Source organism: Meriones unguiculatus, chromosome 20 (assembly GCF_030254825.1).
Source record: "Meriones unguiculatus strain TT.TT164.6M chromosome 20, Bangor_MerUng_6.1, whole genome shotgun sequence".
Lineage (NCBI taxonomy): Eukaryota > Metazoa > Chordata > Mammalia > Rodentia > Muridae > Meriones > Meriones unguiculatus.
Window position 1 is genome coordinate 12,382,888 of NC_083367.1, and position 14,132 is coordinate 12,397,019.

At 43.7% G+C, this 14,132-nt stretch overlaps 1 protein-coding gene across 2 annotated transcripts in view; it reads left to right on the forward strand.

Moving 5' to 3' along the window:
• Rragd (Ras related GTP binding D) overlaps positions 1 to 13,338 on the forward strand; it is a 31,670-nt gene extending 18,332 nt beyond the window's left edge. The window contains exons 5-7 of one of the 2 annotated variants that reach the window (XM_021634856.2): positions 1,003 to 1,145; positions 6,107 to 6,255; positions 9,806 to 13,338. In XM_021634856.2, the coding sequence (XP_021490531.1) occupies positions 1,003 to 1,145; positions 6,107 to 6,255; positions 9,806 to 9,954 (441 nt within the window). In that variant the 3' untranslated portion in view covers positions 9,955 to 13,338. The remainder of the gene's footprint in view (positions 1 to 1,002; positions 1,146 to 6,106; positions 6,256 to 9,805) is intronic. The other variant, XM_021634857.2, reaches the window with a different exon arrangement.
• Positions 13,339 to 14,132: the final 794 nt, after the last annotated feature.

A 14,132-nucleotide genomic window follows, 5' to 3' on the forward strand; every position in this document is an offset into this window, starting at 1 on the left:
TCATGCCTGCCTGCATTTCAGGGCCTCTTTAGTATCACTCTTGAAGGTCACTCCTACTTGTTTTTCAGACCCTGTAAATTTTGTTTTTATGATTTATTTATCATGTATACAGTGTTCTGTCTGCATGTACACCTGCACAGCAGAAGAGGGCACCAGATCTCGTTATAGATGGTTGTGAGTCACCATGTGGTTGCTGGGAATTGAACTCAGGACCTTTGGAAGAGCAGCCAGTGCTCTTAACCTAGACCCTGTACATTTTAACTCTGAAAATGTATGTTTCCCCTGTGCACTTGGAGTGTCTGTCCAAGTGGGAGGCCAGCCTCGGTGTTGATGGAGCCTTGCCTTAGGGCCGGAGCAAGGTGGCCCAGCGGGGCACTTGCTGCCAGGCCGTCAGAGTCCTGTCTGTGGGACCACATGGTACAAAGGAAACCAACTCCTTCCTGAAAGTGGTCCTCTGACCCTCACATATGTTCTGTTGCAAGTCCTAACCACCCCAGCAACATGAAAATACATACATAAATGTAAGAAGACTTCCTTAAAACCCCTTGGTTCTGCCAGTGAAGTCTGCATCTGTCTACCCACAGGTTCAACACTGCCTGAGTGATGAGCTTGGTGAGGAAACAGAGCCCAAGTGGTTTCCCTAAGACAAATAATGTAGGCTAGTTCTTTCTCAGGTTCATCATAAATTTATGACAGTAAAGTTTAAATCACAGTAAAATGGCACAACTGGAATCCCTTGTCATTTTTGCTTATTTATATGTATGACATTGGGGGTGCCATATACTTCCTTTAGATTTCAGGGAAAATCACTGTATTATAAGAGTGTTGCCTACTGGCTGTGTAAATCAGAAGGCTTCCCCGTGACAGGTTCATAGAGGCACCTGTTATGCTTCAGCCCATCCCACCCTCCATGCTCTTGTTCCTGTCCTCAGTGCCCCCCACCCTAACTGGTGGAGTAAGTGATCTGTTACTTTAAAGCATGTCTTTCTCCCTCCCCCTCAGAATTCTGGAATTGAAAAAGCTTTTCTGTTTGATGTGGTCAGTAAGATTTACATTGCAACTGACAGCGCTCCGGTGGATATGCAGACCTACGAGCTCTGCTGCGACATGATAGATGTGGTGATTGACATTTCGTGTATTTATGGGTAAGCAAAACTGTCCCTCTTATTGTAATTGAAGCAATTTTATTTTTCAGACAATATTCTGATTACCCTTTCCCTATACTTTTTTTTTCTCCTTCAAGAGAGGGTTTCTCTGTGTAGCCTTACTGGGCTCACTTTGTAGACCAGTGTGGCCTTGAACTCACAGCAATCCACCTGCCTCTTTCTCCCTGAGTGCTGGGGTTACAGGTGTGTGCCACCACGCCTGACTCCTGCTCAGTATTTTTTTAAATTTGATTTTGATTGTCTGGGTGGCAGAGAATTATAAAACTCGGCAAATGACGTCTGCCAGTTTGTGTTTATTATGGCCTTAACATTAAAGAAACTAAAACTTCCCAGATGCTTAGAATAGTATTAGAGAGTGGAGACAGTTCTATTACTAAAGATAGAAACACTGTGCACGCGTGAAGTCTGCTGAGCAAGTTTGTACAGTTGGAGTGGGAGCGAGCTGTCATCTGATGTTGCCAGCATGGTGCTAGCTGTCCTCCCAGGCCCTGTATTTTCACCCTCTCTTCTCACTGCCTCACACCACCTGACACTGTGCTCTGTCAGCTTCTAGAAGTTTCAGGCTTAGCCGTTTCTGTCTTCCACCATCTGATTTTCTGTTGACTCTGTTACTAAGGCGTGCTCATGCAAAGTCATCTGTTCGCATAGTGCACTTAGCTCCTGAGACCGTGGTGAGAATGAAAGAATGTTAGCAGGCTCCTGATGCTCCTACCCTGCTGGGGCCTGGATAAACTGTGCTTGCCGTGCTTTACTGTTGTCCTCAGACATGGACATCTATCTCTAGAAGTAGTGTTTCTCAAGATTACTATCCCGTGTGTAAGTCTGGTTACAGTCACAGCTGCTATGGTAAAATACCTGGTACATTTTTAATGCCGTGCATGATCATCCTTATTGTGCCCTATGGTAATTAGGCAGAAGTGGTGAGCTGTTTGGGTAAGTGGTGTTAATCAGGGTTACTTTTACCTAGCTAAAACAAATGTGAGGAGAGAGGATGCTGGTCTTTCTAGAGTGGAGTGTTGGCGTTCTGAGAACCCACAGAAGTTGGTAAGAACTGGGTTGGATCCTGTGGCGTGTGGGCTCTAGTTTCCACGTTGTGCTGGCTAGTTTTACGCGGACTTGACTCGGCTGAGGAAATGCCTTCAGAAGATGAGCTGTAGGCAAACTTGTAGGGCATTTTCTTAATTAGTGTTTGGTGCGGGGAGCCCAGCCCTGTTTGAGTCCCTGTCCTGACTTCTTTGATGATGAATAGTGAGATGGAAGTGCAAGCCAAATAAACCCTTTCCTCCGTAAGGTGCTCTGGTCATGGTATTCCCTGCAGCGGCAGTTACGCAGACTAAGACACTCCGCTTAAGGGAGCAGCTGTGAGCCAGCTCAGGTACCCGGCAGGGGGACCTGGGATGTGGGTAGAGATGGAATGAGGGCCCTGTGAGCAAGCCAGGAAGCAGGTGGTCCTGAGACAGGAATCGGGTGGTCTGTGCCCTTTCTCAGCTGAGGGTTCTGCAGAGCTCAGCACACACATAAGCATCCCCACTCACATGCTCGTGTATGCATGTATGCACACATGTACATACACATATTCCACCTTCATGTGTCTTCATTGCTTATAGATGAAAGGTGTGTTGTACAACAATTTTAGTTACAAATCTTCACAAATTTCTACTGGCAATATTTTTTGGCTTCTTGTATTTTGTTTGCTGCTTTACTTTGTTGTGATTGCAGAAGCAATACCTACCTATGACAAGCAAAAAAATGTGAGCTAGCTTGGGAGCTCCATGAGGGGGCACTAGCCTGACCTGCCTGAAGCCTGGGCTAGGGCTAAACTAAAAACGAAAGCCAGGAAGTCCACAGAACCTCACTGTTCAGACACAGCCACCATTGTGCGTTTAGAAACTTTGTTTTGTCTGCATGTATGTGTATGCACCATAGGCATGCCTGGTACCTCAGAGTTCAGAAGAGTGCGTTGAGTCCCCTGGAACTGGAGTTTCAAACTTCAGTCCTCTGAAAGATCAACAAGTGTTCAGAACTGCTGAATCATCTCTTTAGCCCGCACTGTTTATGTTTTTATAGATTTTATTTTTATTTCTGCTTGTAATTTTCAGGATAATGGGGTCACTATAGTTCTATGTTTTGCCATTTTTTCCATGTAACATCATCTGAGAATTTACCCATGCTACTAATTGTCACTTAGTAATAAGCAGAATTTGGAATATCTATATTCAATATATTTACTTGAAAAAGATGTAATAGCCTTTCTTCTTTGGTAGGTAAAGAATTCAAGTGTTTTCATTTATTTCTCTTAGAGAATTACTCAGTAGGAGAAATTCTGTGTTAAAAATAGTTAAGCGCAGTATGCAGTGCATTCCTGTGATCCCAGCTATGGAGTTTGGCTAAAGAGGGAGTTTGGCATGAAGAGGGAGTGTTCAAAGTCATGCAGGTAGCAAAGCAAGATCCCATCTCAAAATAAATAAATCCCATCTGAAAATCATGTTGTAGAATTTAAGAATTTTTTAAACACGTGCCCTAGGGTTCTATTGCTGCGAAGAGACACCGTGACCACCTCAACTCTTACAAAGGAAAGCGTTTAACTGGGGCTGGCTTACGGTTTCAGAGGTTCTGTCCATTCTTGTCATGGTGGGGAGCATGGCAGCGTGCAGGCCACGTGGTGCCGGAGAAGGAGCTGAGAGTTCTTTCTACCTCTCCAGCTGCAGGGAGCGGAAGGAGACTGTGCCACACTGAAGACCTGAAAGCCCACCTCCACAGTGCCTGCCTCCTCCAGAAGGCCACACCTCCTAATAGTGCCCCTCCCTGTGGTCGAGGCATGCACAGGTTCTTAAGTTCAAACCCTAGTGGAAGGAGGTGGTTTGAATAGTGGGTTATAGTGGGTTCATTGATACATTGATACTTTCAAAACTAATTTCCGTATTTTTTTAGAGTTTGAAAGTAAAGCAGGGCATGCATGCTATAAGTTTTGTCAACTGCCAATAGGAAAGAGATGACAAGAGGGATATGCCTCTTTGAATTAGGGTTCAGGGAGCCTGCCATGCTCTGCTATGAAAGTCAGCAAATAGCTGCATGGCAGAGGGGAGGGGTTCTTCAGAGAAAGAGAGCGAGAAAGCCCACAGTGTCACAGAAAACATGCTCAGGCCAGTATCCGAAAGAAAACGAGAGAGCCGGGTAGCAGTGCTATGTGCTGGGGACTTTAAATGGCTGTCCTTTTATTATTATTATTATTATTATTATTATTATTATTAAGATAAGGTCTTGTTATATTGCCTGTGCTGGCCTTGAACGTCTTATGTAATAGAAACTTAAATTACTTTTTAGTATGTAGATACCAGTTTAAGGTACTTTTCAAAGCTGAAATCCCCACATGTCCTTGACAATACAGGTCAGGCTTCATTTCGTTGTGTTTGCTACCCAAAGCCCTTTTTGCCTTTGCAAGATTTGCAACATCAGCTTTGATGATGTTGATCATATTTGGATCTTAGTTCCTGGTTTACCTCTGTTGTTAGCATTGGTCAAGATTTGTTTGTTGTTTTTGCCAGCCCAGCTTTCTCCAGTATCTGTCTGGCTTGGATGACTTTTCTGGCAGCTAGTGTGTGATCAGAACTCAGTGTGGTCAGCTCTTCACTACCCAGTAATTTTTGGGTGAAATGATAAGGCTTAGTGTAATTCCAGTTGAGTCACTTGTTCATGGATATGGGCAATGCACTGGAAAAATTACACGGTCTCAGGTAAAGGGAAAAGGTACAAAGACACTTTCTTTGTGAAGAAAGGATCAAACCCAGTCACAGTAGTGTCTTTAATGGGTACTGTTTTGGTCATTGAAGCTATGATATTAGCAGTTAGCTGCATTTGGCATGTTCCCAACGTAGGATAAATTATTTCATCTCTTCAGTTGGAAACTTAGAAGTGAAGATAGTTTACAGATGAGGAAATTGAGACATAGTAAAAAGGCAGTTAGGCGCTCTCTGTAGACCATACCTGAAAATGTTGACTCTATAAAAAACCAGTTCAACTACACCTGTTTTTTTAACCACATGGACATATTTGCTTTTATTTTTCTAATACACATCTATCATTTGTGTTTTAGCTGCATGGCTTGGAAATTAGTTTCAGATCTGTTGATTCTTTGTTTTCTGAGAACAAGGACTTTTTTTTTTTTTTTGCAGGACTATAGTTTAATCATCAAATAAGGCAAATTTAGCATGTCTAACATACTCTGTCATCTAAATATATGCAATACTAAAATTTCACCAGTAGTCCCATGGTACCGCTTTTTTTTTTTTGCGGAACTGGGACCTAGGGCCTCACCTGTACTAGATAAATGTGGGACCACTGATCTATAGTCACAGCTGCTGCTGCTGCTTCTCTTCTCTTCCTCCTCTTCCTTCTCCTCTTTTCCCCCTACTCCCACCCCCCAGGGCTATCTGTAGACCAGGCTGGCCTTGAACTCACAGAGCTCTACCTGAATCTGCCTCCTGCATGCTGGGATTAAAGGTGTGTGCACCACCACTGCCCAGTTTATCCACAGCCTCTTAATTCTGTTTTCTGTTTCCGTGGGCCCAGGTCAGGCCCAGCGTTTGTGTGTCTGTCCGGACTCTCTTTGGAAGTGTGTGAGCTTGCTTTTGGCAGGCTTGCTGTTCTGTCCTGTAAAGACAGGAGGCCCTTCGCTATGGCAGGAGAGAGTTCTCTTCCTCCACTTGTGTCCCTTGGGCACCTGGAGGGTTGCCTGCTTGCCACAGTAACCACTCTTGGGTTGGTAAGAGAGTGATTGTCAGAGTCACTTTCTGTGCCTGTGCCCAAAGGCACTGCAAGTATAAACGACTTATTATCAGGGTGATAGACTTCTGTGTGTTGAAGCGGGGGTCTGTCTCTGGGTTGCAATTTCTAGTTCTTTCTTGAAGGTCAAATGCATTTTGGTTTCTGTCTCCATTTAGTCTCAAAGAAGACGGAGCAGGAGCCCCGTATGACAAGGAGTCAACAGCCATTATAAAGCTGAATAATACAACAGTGCTTTATTTAAAAGAGGTGACAAAGTTCTTGGCGCTCGTTTGCTTTGTCAGAGAGGAAAGCTTTGAAAGAAAAGGTAATTTTTGGTGTGATTTAAAAGAACAACCTCAGCTCGCCCTGCCTCTGTGCCTGTTGAATGTGTGTAAACAGCAGCATGTCTGCAAAGCTCGACTTTAGTTACCTGGCCTTTGACTGGCAGGCTGGAGGCATGCCCCGTCTGACTGGGTGTCTGGTGTGCAGCGATGGCCGGGATGAGGTGGAAGTAGAACCAGAATCCTCCCTGCTGCACCACGTTACATGAGCCATGTGACCATTGTTCTCCTGGTTAAGGAAGCGCTAACGACTTATGGCGTTTAGCTTCCGCTTAGTATTCGCATACTCTTAGGTCCTTGCATAACAAGGATGGTGCAGTGATCCACACAGTAAGGCTGTAACGGATACATAATGACTCTGTCTTGTAAGGGTCCAATCAGGTGTTGGTGATGGGTGTGCATATATGTTTTAAGCTAAAGCAATTAACTGATTTTTTTTCTTTTTTTAAATGACGACCACGTGGCTAAAGGCTGTTTACAGGTAGCCGGGGTGCAGCTGACAGGGCAGGGTTGGAGGTTGGGCACTCAGAGCTTGTCCAGCTGCTCTGAGACCTGGGCTAAACCACAGCCCGGAGCAAAGGCGAGCCGGTTCAGGGCAGCAGTAACTGATGCTGGAGTGGCTTCTGTTCCCCTGTGAGCAGTGAAGCTTATGATAAGGGTCTTTTAAAGTGAAGGAACACAGCTGGCCACAGGCCTTTAATCCCAGAGCTCTGGAGGCAGAGGCAGGGGGACCTCTGTGAGTGTGAGAACAGCCAAGGCTGTATAGGGAAGCACTGTCTCAAAGAACAAACAAGTAAATAAGTAAGTAAATAAATGAGACCATAAGGAACAAAGTGAAACTTCACATCTGAGGTAAGCCTTATGTTATATTTCTGAGGTTTTTTTCTTGCCCCCTTTTCCTCCCTTTACTTCATCCCTTCACTTGCAACAAAACTGGCTGTACAACAGTTTCATAGTTCTTCGTTTTGTTTTGTTTTTTCACTTCCTCCACATTTAGTTTCACTGTAACAAAGTCAATTTGTATACTTCTGTGTGGCTTCGTGGTGTATGTGTGTATTGTATGTAGTGTATTCTTGAGTTATATGTGGTATATGTGGTATATGTGTGTTGTAAGTTGTGTATTAGTATGTTGTATGTGGTGTATTCTTGTGTTATATGTGCTATATATGTGTGTAGTATGGGGTATCTTCATATGCTTACATACATGTAGGTGCCTAAGAGCAGAAGAGGCCAGGTGTCTTCCATCATTTTCTGCCTTATTTCCTTGAGGCAGAGTTCCTCACTGGAACTGGAGCTCCCCATTTTTGGGTAGACTGACTGACCAGTAGGCCCGGGAAGCCTCCTGTGGGCGCCTGCTCCCAGCCCCCACCCACCACAGCACTGGCAGGATTCCTCTGCTCAGAAGGGTAGACATGTTTCGGTGGCTTCCGGTGAAGAGTAACAAAGCATTTTCTAGACTATATGGTTAATGTATCCAGTTTGCTATGTTCTTCTCAATACGGAATTTTCCTATTTTAGGAAGTTGGTTTTAATTTAAATTTTGAATTCCAGCCTCTTTGTGAGGCTGTGCATTTTCCTGATGCCTAACCAAACTGACTTCTGTATCATTTGTCTTCAAAACTTTTAATAACCTTTGTTCCTTATTTCCACTTTCTGGAAGAAGATTATCTATTAGATTATGGATTTACTTCCTTGGGGAAGATAGGTGACAGGCCTGGCCAGTACAGTGGTAGAAATTTGTCTCTCACAGGTGATGCTGTGGGTTCTGTCCGTTTCCAGTACTGAGCTTCCCCCGTCAACAAATGAAGATGGACAGGCCTGCATTTTGTTCTACTTTCTCATTATACAGAAATATAGCTGGCTTCGCTGCAAGCTTGTGTCAGGACTAAGATGATTAAGTAGGGAGCTGGTCTTTCCCCAGGGAAGAACACAGCAGTTGGTTGCCCAGTGCCAGAAAGCCCTGAAAACATGGCATGTGGTAGCCTCATATGGACTGGGCAGCCTATGTTTAGGAACATCCAAGTAAGTATATGCATATATGCATGACATAACAATTAGTGAAAAAAAGAGGCTGAATTTGAAGGAGAGCATGTAGGGATATGGAGGAGAAAAGGTACAGAAAAAAGTAACTATTGTAACCTAAAGATGTCTAGCTAGGGTCCTTTCTCTGTGTGTACACACATTCACATTATGAATCTCTTTCCACATTTATTGTTAGTTGGCACTTCCTGTGGATTTTCAAAGCTAAGGAAAACAAAGGCCAGCCACATAGATGTATAACTCCAGCTGCATCGGATTCTAAAGTTGAGGAACATTTGAGCTAGGCTAGAGAACTTGTTCATTTTTTGATCCAATTTAATAATTAACCGAAAAGTTGCAAAAATATGAAGTAATCAAGTCATCCAGCTTCTTTTTGACGTTTGGTCTTGTAAGTTCTAGTTGGAATGAACTGTGCACACCAGCAGGAGTGTCACACAGAAATGCCACGGGGTCCTCCTTGCTCAGACACTGGCGGTTGTCTGTCTGTTCCTAGGGGATCTAGCCTCACTCAGTTAAAGTAGCATTAGGTTTCTGCTACAGAGTTTCTAAATCTAAATGCTTCATGCTGCACAAATCCAGCTGCTCTTTTAATCTTCACCATGAGTTTTAACAACTGATTGTGTGGAACTAAGTTTAAGTAGGAATTGATCATGTAGATCTTTGGTAAATTTTTCCTAAAACACACTCTCTGGTGATAGGTTTCATAGAATATACTAAACTAATTAGAAACCTAATTTAGTGCTGTGACTAAGAAATGTAGGAAAATGTGCACATTTAAAGTTTCATCTTATGTGTTTGTTTGTTTGTTTGTTTGTTTTAGAGACAGTGTTTCTGTTTAGTCCTGGCTCTCTTGGAACTCTATCTGTAGACCAGGTTGGCCTCAAAGATCTGCCTGCCCCAGCCTCCGGAGTGCTGGGATTAAGGATATGTGCTACCACCCCTGGCCCTTCATCTCATGTTTCATGTGTGTGCACGCATGCGTGGATGGTAGTGGCTTTCTCTGTTGTTTTAAGACGGGGTCTAACTTTGTAGCGCTGGCTGGCCTTGAGCTCATATGTGTGTCTGTCAGGCTTGTAAAGCCAGCCCTTTTTGAAAAGAAAATCTTTATTACTACTTTTGAGAGTGTGGAGTTAATTCTCCCCTCCCACCTCCATTTGTTTGGTGATGCATAGCAAACACAGCTGCTGAGCCATCTAGTCAGCCCTTGATTTACAATTAGCCTTTTAATCTGAACAGTTAAAAGAAGTAAGTGCTGTCCAGTGGTTTTTCAAATCGTTTTGAGCCTGACCGCCTTTGGAAATGTGACAAATAGCCTGGAAACTTCTGCAACACCCTTTTGGAAGCAGCTACCTCAGAAGACGGACCACCGCCGGTCCTGTGGCCTGGGCCTGATAGGTGATGGTCGCGCCTCTGCTGCCACCTACTGGCCATGGATGACATGAACGATAGATGGTTTTCTAGTGCCATTTAGAGTGTTTTTGTCTTCTCCTGCAGGGCTTATTGATTATAATTTTCACTGCTTCCGGAAGGCCATCCATGAAGTTTTTGAGGTGAGAATGAAAATGGTGAAATCTCGAAAGACCCAGAGCCAGCTGCAGAAGAAAGGAACTGCTCCTAACGGAACCCCTAGAGTGCTGCTATAGGGAACCGCAGGGGTCAAGGCTGCTAAGCTACGCTGCACTACAGGAAGATTGGGATGCTGACATAGATTTGTTGGGGAAAAATACCTACTCTTTTTAAAATAAAATAAGCACTTTGAAGCAAAAACCTGTACAATAACAATAAAGTGAAATCCGCCGAACTTTCACTTCATAAATGTAAACTTTTATGTTGATAGTCAGAAAAATCTCTTGTGAGAACTGCCAATACCTGTACATATTTTGCACTTTTTCACGTTTTTTTCTCATTGAAATGAACTTTGGTAAGATGGCTTTTCTAAACTCTTTTCTGTACTTGGTATCAAGAACGTGTGTACATACTGTATCCATATGGTAGTCGGAACTAATCCAGAGAGATCTACTGCTAAGGATTTTTTTTTTTTTTTTTTTTTTTTTTTTTTGGTAAATTGGAAATCTCTGCTACCAATTGTTGAGGGGGAAATAATTTTTCATTGGAGCAGGAACAGGTCAGGGCTGGAAGCTCCAGGTAAGAGCAATAAGAACTTTTATTGATAAGAAGTGGAAACAGGAGTTCTGTAGTCAGCCAGTGGTGGTGCACACCTTTGATCCCAGCAGGTGGATCTCTGTGAGTTCAAGGCCAGTCTGGTCTACAGAGTGAGTTCCAGGACACCCAGGGCTACACAGGTCTCAACCAAAATAAACTGAAAACCCCAAAAAACTAAACATAGCAGGAATTTTGCAGAAAAATGTTAGTACCACGCGTACCTGTCGGCGCGAATCCCTGTGGCCATGCCCTCCGCTCACCTGGTCTTTATGAAGCCCTACTTCGATATACATCTTTGCAGGTGCTTTATGCAAATGGGTGATTTCTTTTTGCTGCGTCATTCTAATGAACCTTTGGGACCAGATTTCTACAATGGTGCCAACCAGAAATATGAATGTTGTTTGAGGACACTGAGACAAAAAGCATGGATTGGTTGGGGATGGGGACTGTGGAGGTGCTTCTGTACCTGCCAAGGAGGCTAAAATAAGAGGCTGAGAGGTTGCCCAGATGTAGGCAGATGGCCATGCAGACTAACAAAAGACCAGTGATACGTGTGTCCTGGTGTGTGTCTGGCCCCTGGGAATGGTGTGTTGTGCTAAGTTTGAAGTCTTTGTTCAGGACCAGTTTGTAATGCCCCATGACCACAGGAGTGGAGCAGACCTTTCATCTTCACCATGGAGTTTAGTCCTTGGTGGCTCCAGTTGCTACCACCCTTTCACCTGTGACTACCTCCTGGCCTCCACCTGCTCCTGCTAAGTTCTGCTTGCACCAGCTTGCTCTGCAAGACAGGGCGCAGGAAGCCTATGGCCAGTGGGAAAGGGTAGCCTAAAGAGTTGGTTAGCTGTGTATGTTTTTTTTAGATCAGTATGGAATTGAGAGTCCTAATCCAAAGGTTATCGCTGGCAGGTATGCATGGCATTTTAGAAAAGACTCCTTTTAAGGTAGTCTCCTAGGGATGGCAAAGCTGCTCTTTCGAACATCTCTAGGGTCTAAAGCAGCTTGTCCCTGAAGCTCACTTCTCTCAGTGTCGTCTTCCTGTCTTGCTTCCTTTCCCCAAGTTCTGTGATTGTATGTGTGGGGTGGGGTGGTGGTGGTGGTGGTGGTTTAGTTTTGTTTGAGACAGTGTCTCTCTGTGTTCCTGGCTGTCCTGGAACTCACTGTGTAGACCACGCTGTCCTTGAACTCAGAAATTCACCTGTCTCTGCTTCCCCAAGTGCTGGGCTCAAAGGCGAGCACCGCCATGCCTGGACAGGGCTTAGACATTTGAAACTGGAGGTGGATGACTGTAAGAGGTGAGCCTCCCAACCATCTCTGCTTTATTAAGGAGATTTCTAGGAATGGCATGGCTCCTATGATTCCCACACAGAGACCCCAATGACTTGGTAGGAGCCTGGTGTCCCAGGGAGGTTTCTGTTTTCCTTAACTTTCAGGATTATTCCCTGATGGCTGGATGGGGGTTGGCTGCTCTTAAGAGTCTAACACTGCCCCCCTTTTCCCACTACCATCACATGGACACTGGAGAGAATCAGTTTGCTTTTTTGAGATGGGTCTGAGGTAGGCTGGCCTCAAACTTGCCAAGTGGCCAAGAATTATCTCCAATATCTGAACCTTCTGCATCCACTTCCCCTAAGTGCTAGGAGTACAGGAATGCACCACCATGATTGGCTTGTGCAGTGCTAAGGGCTGAACCCAGGGCTTTGCATGGGGGTGGGGCCAAGCACTCTCCCAAGCTAGCATCCCCAGCTCTGTTTCTTAATAGTTTTTTACAAAGTATTTCTCTTTGACTAGACAGAGAATTGACTTTCTAATAAGACTTTAGTTTCAAGATAAGACACTTGCCTGCCTGGTAAACCACATAAAATTAACCATGTCTGCGTGGAGTGTCCACTTTTAAGCTGGTTATATACTGGGTTTTTGTTGAAATGTGCCTTAAAAGCCTATCACTTCAAGAACATGTGATTCTTTGAGGGATAGGCAGAAACAATCCTATGACATAGGGCCATCATTCCTGGTCATAAATGCACTCTTTAGTTACATGCTGATAATTACTGCCTCAAGCCGGGTGTGACAGTGACCTCTTAAAGATGTCTGAATGGTGAAATTTTCGAGTCTGCAACTAGAATTGCAGTGTATCTTTACACTTGTTTTGTATCTTAGATTTGGGAGTTAGCTTAATGCATTGTAGGTCCGTGTCTATGATCAAACATGGCCATGAACAGGTCAAACTCCAGTGGCCGCACTAAAACGTTTTTGTTTGGTTTTAGGAGTTGAGCTCTTGGAGATTTGTAGAGCAGGCAGGCTTTGGCTTTCTGAGTCAAGTTTGACTTCTATGTAATGGTAAGCCTGAATTACTGTCTTTAGTTAACTGATGAGATTAGTGTGTGTGGCTTGTATATAGTGCTTTTGAAGGAGTATAAATAAAAAGCTGATTAATAGTTACCAAGGGTCATTTTGTGAACATTAGTATATTTTGGATCCTTAAATAGAAAATGACTAAATATCACAGCAATACTATTATGTATGGGTTATATGCCAACTCTGTCTGAAACAGAATTCATAAAATCAATGGAACTGCAGTGATGATTAAAGTGCAGCATGCGCTCAACACAGACCGGGTGATATTTGTAATCAAGCACACTATGTTTTTCTGTTGGTAGGACACCATTTATAACTACCACCAACACACTTCAGGGATGTTAACTGCCAACTTAGAAGCATGTTTGTATGCTGATGACTTGGTGTCATGCTGGGAGCAGAATGGTCTCTTTTGTTAAAAATTAAGATGATGTTTACCATATATATGTATAGACATTACTGTTTTATTGCTTATATTAGGTTCATTTAATAAAAAGTTTAAAAATCAACTTTTTGAGGTGTGATCTCTTTATGTCACTCCAGCTGACCTTGAACGTCTGGGCTCAACAGGTCTTCTTCAGCCTCTGCAGCTGGGCTGCTGGATTGTACAACCAGCTTTGACTATTTAGCAAAGTCTTCATTACTCAGTTCTAATTTTGTGCAAATGAAGAGAAATCATTGTGTAACTTGAACTTACTTTATTTATTTATTTTTGAGGCATGGTCTCAGTATACAGCCCTGGCTGTCCTTGGAACTATATAGATCATGATGGTCTTGAACTCAGAGATCTGCCTGCCTCTGCCTTCTGAGTGCTAGAACTGAAGGTGTGTGCCACCAGGCCCGGTTTGAATTTAAACTTTTATTTTTAGTCCCATTTTCCTTCAGCATCAGTCAATGCTAGGGCTTCTGCTTCCCTGCAAAGCTGTGCAGGCTCGCCTGCAGAGACCAGTCCTGCAATGTCCATCCTAGAGGAAAAGGGACTTCTGGGGCTCAGTGGGTAAGAAACCGTCACTACAAGGTACTGCCTGATTTCAGCGTCTAGACCTTAACCATCACCTTGGATGTTCAACGCGACAGATTCCAATCCTAACTCATCCTTCCTGAATCAAAATCTAAGAAATTGTGTAGGGATCTGTATTTTAAATATACTTGGGCGACCTTGTTTTCCATGTAGTTGTTAAAGAGCCAGAAGGGGAGAAGATTGTGGTGTGTAAGGGTTATACTCATCCAGGGAAGCCTTGAGTCCTCTAGACACATACATGTATGCATATTCTTGTATTTATATTCATAAGTGCATATATAT